This window comes from Fusarium vanettenii, assembly GCF_000151355.1.
Source record: "Fusarium vanettenii 77-13-4 chromosome 4 genomic scaffold NECHAsca_3_chr4_2_0, whole genome shotgun sequence".
Classification (NCBI taxonomy): domain Eukaryota; kingdom Fungi; phylum Ascomycota; class Sordariomycetes; order Hypocreales; family Nectriaceae; genus Fusarium; species Fusarium vanettenii.
The window spans coordinates 1,730,487-1,749,072 of NW_003315879.1; the positions used below are offsets into that span (position 1 = coordinate 1,730,487).

Here is an 18,586-nt window from a genome sequence, read left to right on the forward strand (position 1 = left end):
AAGTAACTGAAATGTGTTGATCTGAGCAACTAGATACTGACGACAATTGGATCTCAACGCATGTGGATAGTACTTTCAACACACCAGAAGCATCATCTCGATGCGCCGAGGTCTACATCAAAGATAGGTACTCTTGGCTTCTGGTACAAATCAGGTTATCGCGACGGCTTAGTCAACACACGTCTTTCATCAACCACCAAGCGAATCGAAAGCCATGGCCGGCCATCCATTCTGGTGGTGAGCGACGTCACCCACCCAGGATCCGTCCCTGTTTGCCCGCTCGCGGGGAAACGTCCATCGCCCGATTCGCCTCTAACAGCATGACATGATGACGAACACTTGACAGGCCCCCCATTTACAGGACAAAGAGCCCGAGTTAGCGAGCAGCTAGAAACACAGTAGAACCTGATTCTCTTCTTGAATGCAAACTTCATCTTTGAACCATCACTACACCACTTCAGCAGACCCATGTAAGAAAGACCATCTATTATACACCATGGCACCCTCTCGCCAACAACAAACAACGCCGGCAACTTCCTCACAGAACAACCCGCAAGAGCCAGCAAATGAAACCAAGTCAAAAAAGAAACGAGCTGAGCCAATATCTTCTCTTGCCCCACGGAGACCGGACGAGATTGAGGAGGCGGAATCGGTAGTACCAGCACCCAAACCGAAACCCACGAGAGTTGAATCATCAGACGAAGAGGACCAAGAAGGAGATGATGATGATGCGGAAAGCGTCTATTTATCAGACGACGAAGGTAGCGATGACCAGGACACGACGTCTGAAGAAGACTCAGATGATTCCGACGACAGCGTGGAATCAGTACCACCCCGGCAGTTGACGAGACGTTCAACTAGACGCGCCGTAAAACATTCATCACCATCCTCGCCATTCACAATTGTCCAGACTCAATCTGAGACCACACACTGGATAACCACACAGCAACCCCAAGGAAACAACAGAGCCGTAACTCGCGGCACCAGAACCGTCCAACAGCAAACTACCATGCACGGCCAAAATGTCAATACCCAACAACAAAGACGATCGAACGGGAACAGCCTCAGAGTCAACATGAGCATCGACGTCAACATGTCTTTCAGTGGCCTTGTTACAGGCCGTAATCTGTCATTCGCTGGGGTATGTAAGCCGCCGTTCGTATCAAAGGAACAAACTGACTCACAGATCCAGGGACAACTATCCTACGGTTGGAGTCGCCGCAACACACAGGGAAGTTGAGGTGAAGCTCCAATCCATCTGCAATAAGCCATACGAGCTGTGGCAACAAGTTAAAGTCCATCGTTGAGAAACGGTGAGAATAGGTGGAGATTTCGGCTTGTGATGCGCTAAACAGTCTGGTCATGTATATAGTCGAGTCGAGATCAGACGACAGACGTCGTCAACAATATGACGAGTCGGTTACTCAATCATGTCGATATCGTCGACGGCAGCGGCTGGAGCTTGAGCCTGAGCCTGAGCCTGGGCAGGGGCTGCCTCGGTTCCGTTGGATGGCTCCGTGGGTTGCGCATTGCCTCCGCCAAAGTAGTCCGCCATTTCCGCATCCAGCTCCTCCTGCGTCTTCTTTGCACGAGGGTTACCTCGTCCACCACGACCTCCCTCCTGATCCCTGCCACCTTCTCTGCCACTGTCTCTGCCACCACCATCTCTACGAGCTCCGGGACGACGACCACCCTGACCGCGCCGCCGGGGCATTGGGCTCCTCCGGTCACCTCGATCACCTCCTCGGTCACCTCCTTGTCCAGGAACATATCTATCAATTCCCTTGCGAGCTGCTTCGTCCTCGTCGTATCGGCGGTGTGGTGAATGAGATCGCGCCCTGTCTCCTGGGGCTGAAATGCGCTCTGCCAAGGGGCGACTAGGCATGACAGCTGTATCGAAGGGGTTTCTAGCAGGGCCGCTGGGAAGAAGTGTCAATCGAATAGGTTGTCCTATATGTTTATGTTAGAAATGTCAGAGCTTGAATAACAGGTCTTGCCCGCGTACCGTTGGCATTGGCGCCATCAAACTGTCGAACCGCCTCTTGAGCGTCTTCTTTCAGCTCGTAGGTCACGTAGGCCGTTCCTTCGGATCGTCCGGCGCGGTCGTATCGCAATTGAAGTCGAACAACAGGACCAATTCTGCGGAAGAGCTCCTGTAACCATAGTGAGCAACTATTCTATGATCGCATGGTGAATGGATGCGCGTACATCGAGGTCATCCTCGGTGAGGTCATAGTGGATGTTATCGACTCGCAGTTTTGAGCCTTTGGACTCCCTAAAGGTTCGACTGTTAGGAATACCCTCGTTCGCGTCGATCGTCTGACTTACTGGTCAGGAGACTCGCGGCGCCGGCGTGGAGCGGGTCCTCTGCGACTGTCTGCAAAAGGTGAGACTGGGGAATCGTCAAGAAAGGTTTTGAGTAGTATTACTGTTCTCTTCGTATCGGTCATGGACCCATTCACTATCTCCAATTAGCAACCGGAGGGGAAAAGAGGTACGAGTATTGCTACCTGTCGAGGTTTCGCGATTCGTCTCGGAAGGACTGTATGTGGGAGGGATGCTCTGGTCAGCAATAGATTTCTCAGAGTGGAAAGCCGTTCAATCGACAAAAGCTCCGAGCACCGAAGGACGAGTTGCGAGGAGGGTTGTAAAGGTCGAGGAGGCATCACTGGAGGATGAGAGGGAGGATAGATCAACCTGGATGGGCATGGTCAGTAAAGCTCTGGCGGAGAAGGCGAAACAGCGGGGGTAGGAACAAACTGACCTTTCTGACGCCGTCGCGAGGGTAATCCTGGCGCGGCTCACGTCGGCGACCCTGGCCGCGTTGGTTGCGAGGCCGATTGCTGCGCTGGTAGTGGCGATGTTAGCTGTGGCCGACAGCGCAGCGCGACGCAGGAACTGCGGTGGAGGGTAGAACCAAGTTGTAGCGACTTACAGTTTCGGCGATGATCTCGTCAAGACCACGGTCCATCTTATCAGCCATGTTGTAAGGATTTCTAGGGAGACTTGTTGAGTTTCAAAGAGTCTCTCGTGGTGTAGAAAAAAAAGTTGGTGAGAAGGAGAGAAGAAGGAGGAGCGCAAGGCGACTTCTCATGGAGACGGGAACGGACGCGGCTGGCAAACGCCCGGTGCCCGGCCAAGCTGGCTGCTGCCACTGCTGCACTGCAGAGCGCCGCCGTCAGGCCAAGGTACGTACCAGCCACAGCCACGCCTCGACGGTTATGAGCGGCGTGCAGATGTGGGGGCAGCATGTGTTATTCTTTGTTTGTAGATTACTCGTCGTAAATTACAATACATAGATAACTCGAATATCAAATTTTAACTATAAAGCCATGCATAATCAGATCTCGAACGATTGAGATGGACAATGCAATGGGTACCTACTCAAAGTACACGCAGTAAAAAGTCATGGCACCGCAAGGACACGCCGATGCCCAAGCCACATCCTAGGCGGGCGATTAATTATCCGCTCATATCCCAACTCCCGCTAGGCCTATTCTGGCACTACCCCAAATCTGGAACTCTAAGCTGTCCTGTCTTATCCCTTTGGCTGGCTCTCGCTCGTGTGGCAGGCCGGCGCCCTAGTAGACCAGAAACCACCTTTTCGTATTCCTGATATTACCCCTTCTTCGGGCTGACCGTCGTGATCTTTCCCTCTTTTTCTTCTTCTTCTTCTTCTCTTCTCATTCCTCCCTTCCCTTGTCAAGAGGATCATCGTTTCTCGGCGCGGATACTTGTTGGTTCCTTCTTCGTCGTCCTCTCCGTCGCGGCGCACCTCGAACTAAACCTCCAACTTGATGCCCTCGTCCAGCTCGCGATAGCCGGTGCTGTCGCACGCTTACCTCGACACTGTCTCCCTCTTCGCCTCTCTAGGCGCAAAACAAGCCAGACGAAAGACGGCACTCATGGCTCGCCCCATGGGGTCAGTCCGCCTCAAGAAGGGAAATCCTTCGACCCTCGCCCTCGGTGTCATCCTCTGCATCTTCATCATCGTCTTCCTCGTCTCGCCCTCGGGCAAGTCCGTCACAACCAAGCGATTCGAGTCAGTAACCGCAGAGCATCATCTGTCGCCTCCTACGTCGCCGTACCGAAAGTCAAAATCGCGATCTGGCGTCCCTTTCAAGCCACCACCCGTCGCGCATTACAACCTTAACAATGTCACCATTACCACTTCGCCCATCGAGAACCGAGAGAATGTCCTGATTCTCACCCCCATGGCCCGCTTCTACCCTGAGTACTGGGAGAACCTGTTGAGGCTGAGCTACCCTCACGAGCTTATTACTCTGGGCTTCATCCTGCCCAAGACCAAGGAGGGTAACCAGGCCACAACTGACCTGCAGGAGTTTGTACACAAGACTCAGAAGCACGGTCGCGAGAAGGACAAGTTCAAGAGCATCATTATCCTGCGACAAGATTTCGAGCCCGCCATTGTCTCTCAGGATGAGAGCGAGCGACATAAGCTTGCGAACCAAAAGGCCCGTCGCGAGGTCATGGCCAAGGCCCGCAACTCTCTGCTCTTCACCACCCTTGGACCGGATACTTCTTGGGTTCTGTGGCTAGACTCTGACATTGTCGAGACACCGACCTCCCTCATTCAAGATCTGGCTGCTTTTGACAAGCCATTGATCGTCCCCAACTGCTTCCAGCGATATTACGATGACGAGCACAAGCAAATGGCTGAGCGACCATACGACTTCAACAGTTGGCAGGACAGCGAGACTGCGCTTGCCCTCGCCGCCAAGATGGGCCCTGATGAGATCCTCCTCGAGGGATACGCCGAGATGGCGACTTACCGCATGTTGATGGCGTACTTGGCGACTGATGGAGGAGACCCCAAGATGGTGATTCCTCTCGATGGAGTTGGAGGCACCGCTCTCCTTGTCAAGGCAGACGTCCACCGCGACGGTGCCATGTTCCCTCCTTTCCCCTTTTACCACCTCATCGAGACTGAGGGATTCGCCAAGATGGCCAAGCGATTAGGCTGGCAACCATACGGTCTCCCCAACTACAAGGTAAGCATATAGCATCAGCCCATTGAATCCCGTGTCTAACAAGATGCAGGTTTACCACTATAATGAGTAATTTCGTCGCAGCAAGGCCACATTGGGAATCATGAAACCAATTCCTTGAGCAAACTTCTTTCCTTCACGAGACGACGAGCCATGCTGCACCAGACTGGACGAGTGGGCTCGCCCCATTCGCTCTATTGTAGCCATCCATTGCTGGGCAATTCATGTTTCAAATCGGGCGGGTTTAGGCCACGGCGTTTTTTTTTATAGTGTATCCTTTGAAAATGAGGGAGGAGGATGATGACAAAAAGTGAGGCTCGAATTCCAGAAGGAGAGAAGAGGAGGAGGTGAGAGAGATGCATCAGCTGGCATCTCTTGTTTCTATGCATTTTTTTTTTTTTGTAAAACACAGATTACGGGGGGAGTGAAAGCAATAGTGGAATGATGGGATAGACGGGCATCTATGCGAATGATTTTTTGACTGTTCTGTTACCATCCTAGAAGAGTTTTTGGCCACGAATCGATGGCAGACCTTGATTTCACGGATATTTGACATTTATTACTGTCTGTCATACGAGGGGAATTGTGTTTGTGTGTCTGGTATCTGTCTGATTGTTCATCATGCCTGCTGTCGCTCAACCCATCCTATCCATTCATTGCGAGAAGTCCCAAAGAAATATCTGAATATCCCAATCTTGTACATCCAAGTCATCACACGAACCCTTGTTCCTAAACTCCGTATTAAAACTCACTCCCATCGAAGAGTATATCCCAATCCAACAATAAACATCCTTATTCATACATGCCCTAGGGTCCATCATATCTTCCATCCGAGTCTTTGCACCAAAACTCGACCAACTTTCGCGTACCCAGCTCATCCCCGCCGCGCAAGAGGGCCGCGACGTCGACGTTGAGAGGACTGTCCGTCTCGGGGCAGCCGAGCAGCATGCGCACGGCGCGCACGCACTCGAGGACGCTGTAGGCGGGCGTCCAGGCGTCCTTGAGCAGGTCGAGGCAGATCTCGCCGGTCTGCAGGGCAATGTTGGGGTGCACGATGGTCGTGACGAACGTCATCTTGGGAGGCGCGAGGGGGTACGTCGTAGGGATCGAGATGCTGAGAAGCCAGCGACCCTCTGTGAAAGAGTTAGTTGATGTGTTTTCGCAAAGGGGGGGAGATTTCTAACCGTCGTAGCCATGTCCAATACCCCGTCCGTTGATGACGGCCTCCCACTCCATCAGGTTATCCTCGCTGACGGGACCCAGGCGCTCGATGCCCGTCTCATCCTTTCGCTCAGTACTCCATGTATCCAGTTCCTTTATTAGTCGCCGGCTGGCGCTCCTTGAAACGGATGGTCCTGCTGGTGTCGACATGGTTGAATGCGATGCGATGACGGTATTGATGCTCGGCGTTGTATGCGACGGGTAGAAAAGATGCACAGCTTTGGAAAGGAGTCACTGGTCCTGCTGGTAACGGATCAAGGGATGAATGTGCTCCTTAACTATGGAGATGAAGACGGTCTGAACTAGTCGTCGGCACTGGAGCTTGGATGGAAGCTCGGTTTGTTGTCCAGGTCGACAGGGATAGAGGCCGGTGATGATGCCGAGGCCGGATGACCTACGTAGCTGCTACGTACACATCTACCGAGGAGACGCACCCCCGTGGCTGTGCTGCTGTGGCTAGGTAGGAGTGGCGCTTCCTCATGACAACTTTCACTCCCGCGTCTATCATGTGAAAGTCAGGGTCCAAAATAGCCCCTGGTCACTCATCGGACAAGACAATTAATCACGATTCATACCAACAGCAACTTTTGATCACTTTTCATTTGAACATCTAAAACTCCAATTTTGGGGACTGATTACAATTTGGATTAGAGTAGATAGTCTATCAATGTTGGGTAGACTTGAGCTCTCTCGACAGGGGTATCCTTTTTACTTCTTTCGACGTCCTCCGCCACCACCTCCACTTCGGACTGGCTTTTTCTTGGATGAAGTCGAGGCGCGAGGTGGATTCCTCCTTACTGGATGGGCCTCAGGCTCAGGCTCTGCTTCAGGTGAAGGCTCGAGCGGAACGGCAGGACCTCGTCCTCGAGGGACGTCCCTGATCTGAGCCCCGCTTCCGACATCGTCGCTGGAGCTTTGTTCCTCTCGGTGTCCTCGCTCAGACTCGCCATCACTAGCCTCGCTTTCTTCTTCACTTGAACCATCGCCAAGACCTGATTGAGAGCCCGACTGACCCCAGGCCATGGATCCGGCACCTCGCTGAGGATAGCCCGTTTGTGGAGCTCCCGAAAAGGGTCTCCGAGACGAAGCCATGGTGTTTGCCTGCTGAGAAGCCGTCTGGTACTGGAAGACATCAAGGGCAGCCCGACTTGAAGTAGGAGACATGCCTGGTACCGGGATATCTCCATAAGGGGGGGCTGCCGCGTCTGAAGGGTGACGGCTGCTTCGTTCATCCCGCGCCCGACTGGCCGCCCTCTGAGAGGAAGTAGTAGTGCCTGAGCGTCGTCGGCCGGTTGTTGATGGAGGCGGAAAGTAGCCCATGGGAGGGTAGCCTTGGTGATCTTGGTCGCCGTGGTTGCTGTTAGTCGACGACGAATGCCGAGTCCGTGATTCTTGCCGAGACTTCTTCTTGCGTGAGCCTGGATCGAGCTCAGTCAGAGGCACCGCGACCCGTTGATCTCTGCGCTTCTTGCTCCGCTTCTTCTTCTCGGCCTCCGCCATGCGTTGGCGATGGCGCTCCAGAGCCGCAAGCTCCTCCTTGTTGAGACTGACATCTGTTCTCCCCTTGGCCTTGGCACGATCGATGCGGCGCATCGCCGACTGTACCAATGCCTCCTCCCGATCCCTGACAGCCAACTGCGCCAGATACTCCTCAAACTCCTCATCCTCGCTGCTCGACGAGCCGTCCTCATCATCATCCTCCTCCGAGTCCACATAATTACCTCTGCGAACCACCCCGCGTTCTCGATCGCCCATGTCTACACCCGTGAATCGAAGAGCGTCGCTGGCAAAACCAGCCGCAGTCCCCGAAGAAATCCCAACGCCTTGTGTATTCGTTTCATTATCCTCATCTGAACCCAACTCCTCCACACGAGCGTCTCCCTCTCGGCGCCCGTGCGACGCAGCGTCCCCGTCTTGTCTCCTCCGCCTGCGCCGCGATGGTCTTCCCCATTGGGGCGCAAATTCGGGAGCTCGCGGCCGACCACCTAGACCGCCTCCCCGGAAAAAGCCTCATCGATGGGCTTGTCCATAAATGCGGCGTGACCAATGATGGTCACGCCAGATGCGCCAACCAGCCAGAGCATGGTCGAGAAGGGCGAAGCCCACAGACCAAGAGGCACGGCGATGACGACGAGTCCAGTGTAGAGTTGAGAAGTGCTGGCACGGAAGGTACCAATCTCAAGATCATTGCCGTCGAGGCGGCCAATGATCCACATGCTAGCGACGACAAAGATGATGTCGAAGAGCAGGACCCAGTTGGTGAGCAGAGCGTAGATGCTGAGCATGACGAAGATGACAGCATAGTTGCTCGAGAAATGGCTCAGGTTATAGTTGACGCGCGACTGCATCTCGGCAAAGTTGGCGGGCTTCGAGACTCGCTTGACGTCGAGGAACTCGGACAGAGGTCGAAGGTTGGAGAAGCGACCACTGAGAGGACCAGAGCGAAGGCCCTGGAAGCGCTCGCCAAAGTTGATGCGGGACGTAATGACGTCCAGCGGGATCTGAATGCGAGCCATGGCGATTGATTTTTGCGATGTAGAGTCGTAGATAGGAAAGGGTTGGCTGTTGAGCTGGCAAGTGCTTGGTGTTGCACGAAAAGTGAATACTTTATGGCCTTGGAGAATAGGCAACGAAATTATCGATCAGGCACGATGACGAGGTCGGTTGCGTGTTCAGGAATAAAGAATGGAGACGCTTAGCGAGCTGAATGAAGTAAGTTAGCAAACAAGCAAAGACGTAGTGAAAGAGGCGATACTGAGAATCAGGCAGCCAGAGAAAGAGGACAAGCTGGCCCCTGGAGAAAGGGAGACGAGGCGCAGGTATATGACAGCCAGCTACAACGCTGACGGCAGGAATAAAAGGGGCTAGATGTATGCAACGTACCAAGACGCAAGTTTGCAATAGACAGACAACAACAGAGTTTGTTGGTTGATAGAAGAGAGTCAAGTTCCAGAGCAATCAATGGAATGTTGCTTGTTGAAGTAGGGGGTGAATCTGTACTCGCGGACAGATTTCAGATAAGATTGGCTTTTTTGGGGGTTTTTTTACTCGGCTCGTAATTTGCTAGGGACGCGTCTCCTGTCAGCTTCAGCTTCAGGGGGGCCATTACAGGGGGTGCTCAGTGATTCAACTGCCAGCTGGAGCCCGGGAAGCCACTGGATGTGTGATCTCCACAGGGGGGAGGAGGTACGTACCGACTTCGTGATGTCGACGAATTGGTATGGATCCAAGCCTCGTGAGACTGGGTACCCAGAGGATGATGAAGGAGACCCAGCGGAGAGGGTGAGGAAGAAACGAGATTGCCACTCAATGCCCGACTGAGTACGGATACGTGTAATCCTCAGCCGGGGCAGGCTGGCAGCCCCGGGGAGCCTGTAACAGAGCCTCTCTCCCTAGCGGAGAGAGAGAGGAGAAGAAAGCTCTTCTGTAGTCGTGTATAGTCTTCCCCTCTCAACCCAAACAGATGAGGTTCAAGGGGGAGGTTGCCATTGACTGACAATGGAGAAGGGAAGAAGAAAGGAAAAAAGAGGAAAGCAGGAGAGTTGGAGCTCTCCGCCTTTTCTTTTAAAACATTGAGAAGAACCAGATGGAAGCCCAACCACACTTTGCACACCGACCCAATTCCGACGGAATGGATGGAGAAACTTTTTTCTTCTCTCCCGTCACTGACTGAGGTGGGCAGTCTAGGACGTTCTCTGTGTAAACTTGTTTGCACCGTCAGGTAGCTTGTAACTCTAAGGCCAGCAAAGAGCCATCCCCGCGACGCTTATGCACGCGACACCAGTTGGAGCGAGCCAAGTGGAAGACGGGGAGCGTCACCGCTTTTGACGGATACCGCCAAACCACATGTTGATCAGGGCATGGCTGAGGGGGAACATGATGTTTTTCTAATCTGTAAATTCGAGGACATGTTTCTTTGCAAAAGAATTACATCCATAGTAATATCAAATAAACACAATCCTAGAGCCGGGATACCATCATCTCTCGCTTCTTGTCCCTCTCTCCGCCGTTTCATCGTCACACAACGATCCGCGATCCAAGATCCACTTCTCACAAGCTCCATCGGAGAGCTTCCTAAGTTGCCCAAAACCCACAAACACGTTGATCTCTGATCGAAAGATTACCCACTCCCCAACCCCCAGTAGAACAACTGAGCCCATCTTTGGGACCTTCTATCCTTGGCACCGTGAGACAAAAAGAGCGGGAAGAGAAACACATCTCGACGGATAGAGAAGGCTCGACATGGTAGAGAGATACAAGACAAAAACTGCATCTTGCATCGAACCGTCCTGGTCTCACATGCTTGAACCCAATGCATTGTAGAACGAACTGGGTCCAAGATCCCGCACCCCCGGACCGCTTGGCCGGGCAGTTGTGAGATGCGAAGAGCCGAACCATCCACTACGGATGAGCCACATATAGAACCTCGGAGAAGCATGAATGAATCCATTGGAGGACGGGACTTGTTGCTGACCGCCAGCTGTCTGTGTGTGTGTGAGGCAAAAGCAACGCTCGGCCGCAGCTTGCTAGACCCCATCTCTCACCGCGAAAATATATGCCCAATAGCAGTTCCTGTGGCCCAAAAGCCAGACCAAAGGTTATATCAGCCTCAAGTTTGCTGCCTGAGGAGGGGATACGCAGGGGAATGAGTAATATGAAACAATAAGGCATTCATGGGCACTCAATTGTTAATTAGTACATTTCATTGGTGGTTGTGCTTTTAGCCGATTCTTTCGACGTGACAGTAAAATCTCCAGTGTCAACTGACAGAGCCAAAAAGAATCCAAGTCTATCATGGCCATCCTTGATGAGCCGCCTCTTCATTATAGCCCTCCCCCTCTCATCCAATCCAACCCATCCACCAGCTAAACAAATGCTCGCTATGCCTTTGGTCAAAGCCGCGCAACGGAAAAAATGGGGTATATGTGAATCACCAAAGCCACCAGAAGAAACAAAAAGAAGACCCAACAACACCCACAGTAACACATCACATCTCACACCTCAAAAAAGTAATCCTCGTCCAGCCCCTCCCGACTTGGAATCACTCCGGCCCCGGGCACCGGGCCCTCAAACGCCGAGTCCATCCTCACATTCAGCAGTCGGATCTTGAGTCCGTACTCGCTCACCAAGTTGACCAGCTTGTTCGTCTCTGCCGTGATGGGTGCTTGGTTCAGCAGCATCAGCAGTCCGTCTAGCCACTCTGACGCCAAGCTGTGGCTCAGCGGCCATAGCGTGAAGATTGGCTGCTCCTTAACCTCAGCCCCTCTTGATGCGTCAGCCGGGTTGACGAAGCTGTAGATGGTGATCTTGGTCGTCGTCTTGGGGACTGCCCCCGAATTCTTGCCCGCCACCTCACTCGTCGTGCTCTTGGCGTCTTCGTTTGCCGATACGTTGGAAACGACTGAACTGATAGTGCTGAGATCAACCCGCTCTGTGAGCGCGTCCAGATTAGGGTCCTGCACCGTCTGCTGTTCAAAGTCGGCGTAATGCAGATATCGCCGGTTGTGGGACAGTTTCGCATATCGCCACGGCGTAGGTGTAAACAGTCGGTGCTTTGCTGTCCCGTTGTTGTCTCGCTTTGGTGTCGGCTTCGAGAACCATGACCCCTGGAGGAGGCATCGAATCCTCTGCTCCTTGACAAACTGCAGCGCCTCCTGCTTGAGTTCCTCCCTCACCTGCTGTAGATGTTGACCCCATGTTGCCTCAAACGACATCTCGAGTAGCTCCATCTGCTGATCTCGTAGTCGCGATATGTCATATTCTTGCATCTCTTCCTCCATCTCCATCACATCCTTGGTCCTCGTGGCTCCTCCGACAACCTGATCGACCAGGATTCGTACCAGCTCGGCAACCTTGTCAATATCCTCTTGCTCCGCGCCCGTAACTTTCCATACTCGGAAAAAGGCATGCAAACCAGCAGTATGTAGCCGAGACCACTGAAGCAACAGAGGCCTAAACAGCCTATCGTGATCCTTGGCCTCCAACAACTGATACCCCCTGACGTCGTCCAGATCCGTCTTGTCGATATCGAAGTGGTCGTACAGTATCATGGTGACCGCAAAGCTTGCCCTTGCAACGGGACAACGTTCGGATGCAGGCTTCCCCGCCTGTTCCAGCAATAACTTCTGAAACCCATCCTCGTTCTTGCGCACATAGTCCGTCAGGTCCATCATACCCAAAAACCCCGTCATGTCAAACTCTTGCGCAGGGCTCTCCGTCTCAAACCCCAGCCTCCTCCACTTTTCCGGGTTGTGTCGCCTGCTTCCCTTCCTCGCCGATGCCTCGTGTAAGTCGTGCGCCGGGAAATGCCCATTTACGGGGACACGCTCCGGCGCACTCGCCAGGTGTAGCCCCTTGAGGGCTCGCCGGTGCTCTGGCCGCTCCAGGTCAACATCAACTTCGCGCCACTTCCTCAGCAGGACCTTGGTTAGTGACTGGAACTCTAGCATAGGGTGCGCCAGATCCTGAAGCGCCGAGCTCTGCATCAGTTTGTACACCGCTTTGATTAGACCCAAGTCCTGCAGCCGCTTGATAAACTTGGCCCACTCCTCCCCAGAACCCGCGTTGGCCTTGCCGCCACTCATGGTGCTGTCGCTCGACACAGCGTCTCGGATGAGTGCGTTGATCAGCATCAGAGCGTTGGCACACAGGGCATGATCTGCGCTCTGCAGTTGCTGTATCACCAGCTCAAAGAACTGCGGGTACACGGCGACGGCGGGCTTCAGCGCGCGGAAGCCAAAGGTTCCTGGTGTTCGGTTCGCGGCAGCGGTTCGGCTTGTGGACTGGGAATGGCTGACGAGGGCGACGAGGATAGACATGGCACCCCTCAGGATGTTGACGAGCGGGTTCGTGACGATGAGTTCGACAACGCGCTCGACCAGGTCGCTGGCTGTCGGTCCCTCAAAGATATCCCACCCCATGTCCACCTCGAGCAGGCGTGTCAAGCTCTGTAGCGAGTATGCGAGCGTGTTGCCGCCAGCTGTCATGATGAGCCGGCGGAGGACGACCAGGCCGCCAGAGGATATAAAGACGTCGGCGAATGCGGGATCGTTGATGGAATTCTGCAGCTTAAACACGGCCATCTTTCGTGAGGCGTCCTCATCGCTGGCCAGGCGCGCCAGCAGCGCGGGGATATCTGCTTGATCCATGGTCGTCGAGTATAACACGGGTGCGAAGACGAGGCTGAAAGCGACCGAGGAGGGTAGAGCAGGTTGGTATGGCCTATGGTGTCGTGATCATGGCCCGGCCGTTTCGAAGGAAAGGGGGTATCTCTGGCCCGCAAGGTCGAATTCGTGCTTGTACGAGCCGATTGTTGTCGTTTCGATTCGGGGAGCACTACGTACTTAGGAGACGACGTCTTTTTGAGAGCGCCTGGCCTCAGCGTCCCCTACAGCAGCACCTCAAGGTCCCTGTCGGATTTAATGAACCAATTGCCAAGAAGGGACTGGGGAAGCTCTTAGCCTTCAGGGGAGGCGCCTCGAGTTGCGGGCTTGTTTCAGGGAGACGCAATGGGATTGGGCAGCGCAATTCCGGGTTCTCGCAACCTCCCAGACCCTCATGGAGAAGCTCATTTAGCGTGTCGGGCGCCAAGAGGTGTGCTTCTGTGGCAGTGGTGGCTTGGTCAGCCACAGAACCTCCTAGAGCCACACACGTGACTCAGCCTCATAACGGTCTGTGGCGCATATTTCGTAAGGCTAGATACCAATGCTCGACATCCATTCCCAAATCTTCCCAAGCTTTCCAATTCATCACCATCAACGCCTCTTCGTCCTTGGCTCTTCCTCTACAGTATTCGCAATCATGGCCAACTTCCTCGCCTCCATTTTCGGCACAGAGCTTGACAAGGTCAACTGCTCATTCTACTTTGTAAGTCTTCCATTCTTTTACGCGTCTGGTCTTTGGCAGTTACTGACTTGCGCGCCTGTTTAGAAAATCGGCGCGTGCCGTCACGGTGATCGCTGCTCTCGAAAGCACGTCAAGCCGTCGTACAGTCAGACGATTCTCATGCCCAACCTTTACCAGAACCCGGCATACGACCCCAAGAACCGAATGAACCAGTCCCAGCTCCAGAACCACTTTGACGCCTTCTACGAGGATATCTGGTGCGAGCTTTGCAAGTACGGCGAGCTTGAGGAGCTCGTTGTCTGCGACAACAATAATGACCGTATGTTTCCACATTCCCATATCTATAACACTTCCAAATGCTAACATGTCACCCAACAGACCTCATCGGCAATGTCTACGCCCGTTTCAAGTACGAGGAATCCGCCCAAAAGGCCTGCGACGAGCTTAATAGCCGCTGGTATGCCGCGCGACCCATTTACTGCGAGCTCAGCCCCGTTACCGATTTCCGCGAGGCCTGCTGTCGCCTTAACTCAGGCGAAGGTTGCGTCCGTGGCGGCTTCTGCAACTTTATCCACCGCAAGAACCCCAGCGAGGAGCTGGATCGCGACCTGCAGCTTAGCACAAAGAAGTGGCTCAAGCAACGCGGTCGCGATGAGAAGAGCGTGAGCCGCTCCCCTACGCCCGAGCCTACGAGGCGACGATACTAGATGGTTGGGATGGGAACCACATCCGGAGTGATGGTGATAAGGAAACGAAACATTGAAAGGGTGGTACGGTCACGGCGTTATGGGACTGGGGTTTTGTCATAGTAATTTCCCTACAAGGGTTCATGGACGTTTGCGAGTCCACGCATATTTTTGCTGTCACCTTTTTAGCGAGGGCTGGTGTTGAAGCCTTGCTACTCATTGTAAACCCACTGATGATGAGATATGTACAATGGTATCCCTGTATAACTAATCCTGTTTCGCGCCGATGTTGATAATAGCCTGCCCCTGTCTCCGTCCTAATCCAATTCTTTCAAAAACAAAACCAGTTGTCGCCGTCGTCTTGCCGCATCTAAGAGATAATCGAAATTCGTCCCCTTGTTTTATTGCTGTGTCGTGGATGGTAGTCCCTTCTTTAGGTCGTTGGTAAAGTCAATCAGGGGTCCGTCAGCCGGCTTGCCAGTCGAAGTGAGAAGAGTCTGAATCTCGGACTGTTTTGCCACGGGCTCAGCGGGAGCTGGTTTCGCAGGTACTGGCACAGCGGCGGGCACGGGCGCAGGTGCAGGTGCAGGCGTATCGTCAAAATCAATCAAGTTGTCGTCGATGTGGTTCTCGACCGGCTTGGTCTCGTGTGTCTTGATGGGCTTCGCAGAAGGGCTGTGAGGTGGGATCATGTGCCGTTGGTCTGGCTTTTGGCCTTTGACAATCGGGTAAATGGCCATGATCTGCTCGGCTTGCTTATCTGGGCTCAGGGTATGGTCACTGGGAGTTGTCAGTCATTGTTGGCGCTTTTCATATCACCAGCACTTACATGGTTGCGTTGATGACCCATTCCAGGTCTTCTTCGCCCTCCTCTAGACCTCCAGGGCCACCATGAACCCTTCTGAATAATCGCGGGTGCCACTCGACGTTTTCCTGTGCTCGATGAGCGGCCTCCTCGCGTTGCCGGTCCTCGATCTTGGTCTTTTCATCTGTGGCAACCTCGTGATTTCGCTCCTTGACAGCCTTGGCTGTCTTTTCCCAAAGTCGCTGTGACTCTCGCTCTTCTTGCTCCGCAATCGGTCGTACGGTTGGTGGTGAGGGCTTTGATCGAATAGCATTGAAGAACATTTCTCGGTAACCAGTCTGCGAGTGTTAGTCAATCAAACCCTCTCCCAACACGACGCCCTCACTCACTATCATATCCTTGATGTACATCTCTTCGCTCCACAGTCCAGACAGCTCAAACAAGACTTCGCCAGTGCTTTCTCTCTTGATTACACCTCCAATCGCGTTGTATGTGCCACCAACCCAGCCCTTTGTCTTGAAATCAACATCGGCAACCAGGTCAAGCTCAGGACATCGGACAAAGCTGTGGTCTCCGAGTTCGTACTTCATCTTGCCGAACAGGATTCCTCGAGCATACATGTTGGGTTGAGTCAGGATACTATAATAGTTAGAGATATTCGCACATATTGAACGAGTTGCTGCCGCCAGCGCAAAGTAATCTTTGTGGACAACCAAACAGATCTGCAACTGTGAAGGCGCAGGTCGACCTACTATTGCTCTCCCCTTGAAGGATCTTTACCACGGTTGAGTAGGCTCAAGAACGCAATTCCCTCCATCAAACTAGCGGCAGAGTTTCCGAGAAATCGACTTCGGGGTTTGAGGGTGCCATCAATTCGAATGTGATGCTCAGGGGCCATGTAGAAATAGCTCGACTTGGGAGGATGGTGCGACGTTTGTTCCGAGATGTAGTATGCGCGCTTGTTGCCCTCAAAGTCCCAGTAGCAGGTGAAGATTTCGCCAAGGATCGGGTTTAGAGGCTTCTTGACGCCTCTACAAGCCGTCAGCAACTGGCGAGTCAATTCCGGGGATGGGAGAAAACTCACGGAGGACGAATGTGCCATCCACTGAGGTAAAACTTGACTACAGATACGAAACGCTCGACAGGGTCATCTATGGTTGGAATATGGAGTAGCATTTCGGGGTGGCACATGAAGCTGCAGCCAAGACGTTAATGGGCGAGTTTAAAAGCTTGGAAAATGGGGGAATCACTTTGTGATGCGCTCGAGCATGCTGCGGGGTTCGAGAATGAAGGTAGGGAGGACGACACGACTCAGATCGGCTCCAGGCCGTAGTTGCGAGATGATGTGCGAGAGGACTTTATGGATTAATGCTCGTTAGTCCAGGGTCACGGACGGGCACGACTGCGCAGCATCGCAGAGCTGAGCCAGCGCGGTCTGGGGACCTAGGAATCGCTCACCATTGCCCTGATCAGGCTCCACGACGAGGGTATCATCCTCAGCGTCGGGACTGCGAGGGTCTTCGTTCGAGGAGCGGGTGCCTGCGGGTTGCGAGAACCAGTTGGTCAACATGGCGACTCTTGACGAAAAAGTTGGAGGAGAGGGGCAGGGGCAGCAGAATTGGGAGGGGCAGAGAATCGAGGTGAGGCGGAGGACTCGGAGGTGGCGGGGTGGGGATGTGGGATGGATGAGCGGCGTGCTTCCGGGGAACGGAGGGGCGGCGGTTCTTATTTAGAGCTTGGAGCTCTGACGCCGCCAGCTGGATGGGCTCTCTGAGGCCTCGCCCGTATTCCATTCCCGTCCCGGGCTGTGAAGCCTGCGTTGAAGCTTGTGCGCCCGCCCGCAAGCATGATGAACTGTTCAGAGCGGACAGGCAGACTCACTGCTACTGCCGGTCCTTCGACGACCAGGTACCGAAACGAGGCCCATGACCATGGCTCCAGGCTGCCACCTGTACGCCTACGTAAGGTAGAGTAGATTGTTTGATTGCCGGTGGAGTACTATCGGCGAGGAAACAGGCGGCGACGATGAGCGACGACAACGACGACGAGATACGCGTTCCCGTTGTTGTAAACGTCTTTTGCTTCTGACGCAACAAGACGCACGCGGGAGGGCGGCCCGTGGGTACAGCTCGAGCTTTGTTGGGTGCGGGGGGTGACGTTTTTGATGGATGGACGGGATCGAAATGTCGTTGGGGGGGGAGAAACAAACAGCAGTTTTCGCTGTGAAATAACCTATGCTGTAGCGTTAAATACTATGGTTGGGGGTGCAGGTTGCGAGCGACAGTGGGCAGAGAATTGAACGGCGCAAATGTCGAAAAAGGGAGGATCAAGTTGAAGAGGAAAAGATAAGAAGGTTGAAAAGACGCATCCAGGGAATCTTTAGTTTTTGGATGTTGGATGACGGAGCGGATGGCCCGGTAAATCAATATGCTACTACGTTGGTGACGACACTGCAGTCATGGCCCCGGACAAGGGAAGGTGCATTCGCTGTAGGTGTACTGTAGGTACCACTGATCCACGCCGTCAGGTTTCCTTCCAAGGCAAAGACGCCTGCGGGAAGAGGTCATGAAGGCAACAGTGAAGTAATTGGCGCCGATACTTCCTCCCTCTGTAGTAGTACATCCCTCCCTTCCGTGGGCTGTACTCAGGTCTCTGTACAGTGAAAAAGGTGGCGGGCTGTAGGGCCATGTGAGCTTGGACAGCTACAGACAAAAAAGCCAATCAGCAACCAGTCAGTGGTCCCCCGCGTTGTCAAAAAGGGCTTGTATCTTTTGCTTCTCGCCTGTGACGTGAGAGGTTAAGGTAGGTTGTGTCCCGTCGGAATCTTCAGATCCTTGCCCTGTCAGGTCAGAGCCGCAAACAGCGACTGCGACAAGGTTGCTTTCTCCGTTTCTCCCCTTTTCACCGCAAATGGAGAAAGTGTGGAAACTCGGTTGTCAGGCCAGAGTTTAACGCGTATTCGAATAAATTTCGCTTTTGCCATGTCCTCGCTGCGCTGGGGCCTTTGGGGGGGTTGAATA

General features: G+C 53.6%; 7 protein-coding genes across 7 annotated transcripts; 2 read left to right on the forward strand and 5 right to left on the reverse strand.

Moving 5' to 3' along the window:
* Nucleotides 1-1,341: 1,341 nt before the first annotated feature.
* NECHADRAFT_104111 (uncharacterized protein) lies at nucleotides 1,342-2,983 on the reverse strand (the record flags this gene model as incomplete). The annotated part of the gene is made up of 8 exons (XM_003052124.1): nucleotides 1,342-1,950; nucleotides 2,006-2,153; nucleotides 2,209-2,275; nucleotides 2,329-2,377; nucleotides 2,430-2,461; nucleotides 2,511-2,542; nucleotides 2,765-2,848; nucleotides 2,936-2,983. 8 exons carry the CDS (start codon nucleotides 2,981-2,983, stop codon nucleotides 1,421-1,423), a joined length of 990 nt encoding a protein of 329 aa, XP_003052170.1. The 3' UTR covers nucleotides 1,342-1,420.
* Nucleotides 2,984-3,696: 713 nt separating this feature from the next.
* On the forward strand, nucleotides 3,697-5,082 carry NECHADRAFT_123326 (glycosyltransferase family 62; the record flags this gene model as incomplete). The annotated part of the gene is made up of 2 exons (XM_003051680.1): nucleotides 3,697-5,012; nucleotides 5,062-5,082. Exons 1-2 carry the CDS (start codon nucleotides 3,906-3,908, stop codon nucleotides 5,080-5,082), a joined length of 1,128 nt encoding a protein of 375 aa, XP_003051726.1. The 5' UTR covers nucleotides 3,697-3,905.
* Nucleotides 5,083-5,604: 522 nt separating this feature from the next.
* Nucleotides 5,605-6,574, reverse strand: NECHADRAFT_60156 (uncharacterized protein). The gene is made up of 2 exons (XM_003052125.1): nucleotides 6,194-6,574; nucleotides 5,605-6,142 (listed from the first exon to the last, which is right to left on the reverse strand). Exons 1-2 carry the CDS (start codon nucleotides 6,378-6,380, stop codon nucleotides 5,817-5,819), a joined length of 513 nt encoding a protein of 170 aa, XP_003052171.1. The 5' UTR covers nucleotides 6,381-6,574; the 3' UTR covers nucleotides 5,605-5,816.
* Nucleotides 6,575-7,974: 1,400 nt separating this feature from the next.
* Nucleotides 7,975-8,891, reverse strand: NECHADRAFT_68407 (uncharacterized protein). Its single transcript, XM_003052126.1, has one exon. The coding sequence runs from the start codon at nucleotides 8,744-8,746 to the stop codon at nucleotides 8,216-8,218; it is 531 nt and encodes a 176-aa protein (XP_003052172.1). The 5' UTR covers nucleotides 8,747-8,891; the 3' UTR covers nucleotides 7,975-8,215.
* Nucleotides 8,892-11,224: 2,333 nt separating this feature from the next.
* On the reverse strand, nucleotides 11,225-13,378 carry NECHADRAFT_92736 (uncharacterized protein; the record flags this gene model as incomplete). The annotated part of the gene is made up of 1 exon (XM_003052127.1): nucleotides 11,225-13,378. One exon carries the CDS (start codon nucleotides 13,376-13,378, stop codon nucleotides 11,225-11,227), a length of 2,154 nt encoding a protein of 717 aa, XP_003052173.1.
* A 605-nt stretch (nucleotides 13,379-13,983) lies between these two features.
* On the forward strand, nucleotides 13,984-15,046 carry NECHADRAFT_60161 (uncharacterized protein). Its single transcript, XM_003051681.1, has 3 exons — nucleotides 13,984-14,096; nucleotides 14,160-14,394; nucleotides 14,454-15,046. The coding sequence occupies exons 1-3, from the start codon at nucleotides 14,031-14,033 to the stop codon at nucleotides 14,780-14,782; spliced, it is 630 nt and encodes a 209-aa protein (XP_003051727.1). The 5' UTR covers nucleotides 13,984-14,030; the 3' UTR covers nucleotides 14,783-15,046.
* Nucleotides 13,990-16,979, reverse strand: NECHADRAFT_104116 (uncharacterized protein; the record flags this gene model as incomplete). The annotated part of the gene is made up of 9 exons (XM_003052128.1): nucleotides 13,990-14,096; nucleotides 14,160-14,394; nucleotides 14,454-15,541; nucleotides 15,591-15,904; nucleotides 15,956-16,205; nucleotides 16,319-16,597; nucleotides 16,651-16,761; nucleotides 16,817-16,922; nucleotides 16,961-16,979. 7 exons carry the CDS (start codon nucleotides 16,977-16,979, stop codon nucleotides 15,163-15,165), a joined length of 1,458 nt encoding a protein of 485 aa, XP_003052174.1. The 3' UTR covers nucleotides 13,990-14,096; nucleotides 14,160-14,394; nucleotides 14,454-15,162.
* Between the last annotated feature and the right edge of the window lie 1,607 nt (nucleotides 16,980-18,586).

What these genes read in the sequence shown, in the direction of transcription:
- NECHADRAFT_60156 (XM_003052125.1), bottom strand. Translation starts at nt 6,380, where the DNA reads ATGTCGACACCAGCAGGACCATCCGTTTCAAGGAGCGCCAGCCGGCGA. An exon ending in TATTGGACATGGCTACGACG is followed by an intron (nt 6,143 to 6,193) that starts GTTAGAAATCTC and finishes ACTCTTTCACAG; the next exon opens with AGGGTCGCTGGCTTCTCAGC.
- NECHADRAFT_68407 (XM_003052126.1), bottom strand. Translation starts at nt 8,746, where the DNA reads ATGGCTCGCATTCAGATCCCGCTGGACGTCATTACGTCCCGCATCAAC.
- NECHADRAFT_60161 (XM_003051681.1), top strand. Translation starts at nt 14,031, where the DNA reads ATGGCCAACTTCCTCGCCTCCATTTTCGGCACAGAGCTTGACAAGGTC. An exon ending in TCAACTGCTCATTCTACTTT is followed by an intron (nt 14,097 to 14,159) that starts GTAAGTCTTCCA and finishes GCGCCTGTTTAG; the next exon opens with AAAATCGGCGCGTGCCGTCA. An exon ending in CTGCGACAACAATAATGACC is followed by an intron (nt 14,395 to 14,453) that starts GTATGTTTCCAC and finishes GTCACCCAACAG; the next exon opens with ACCTCATCGGCAATGTCTAC.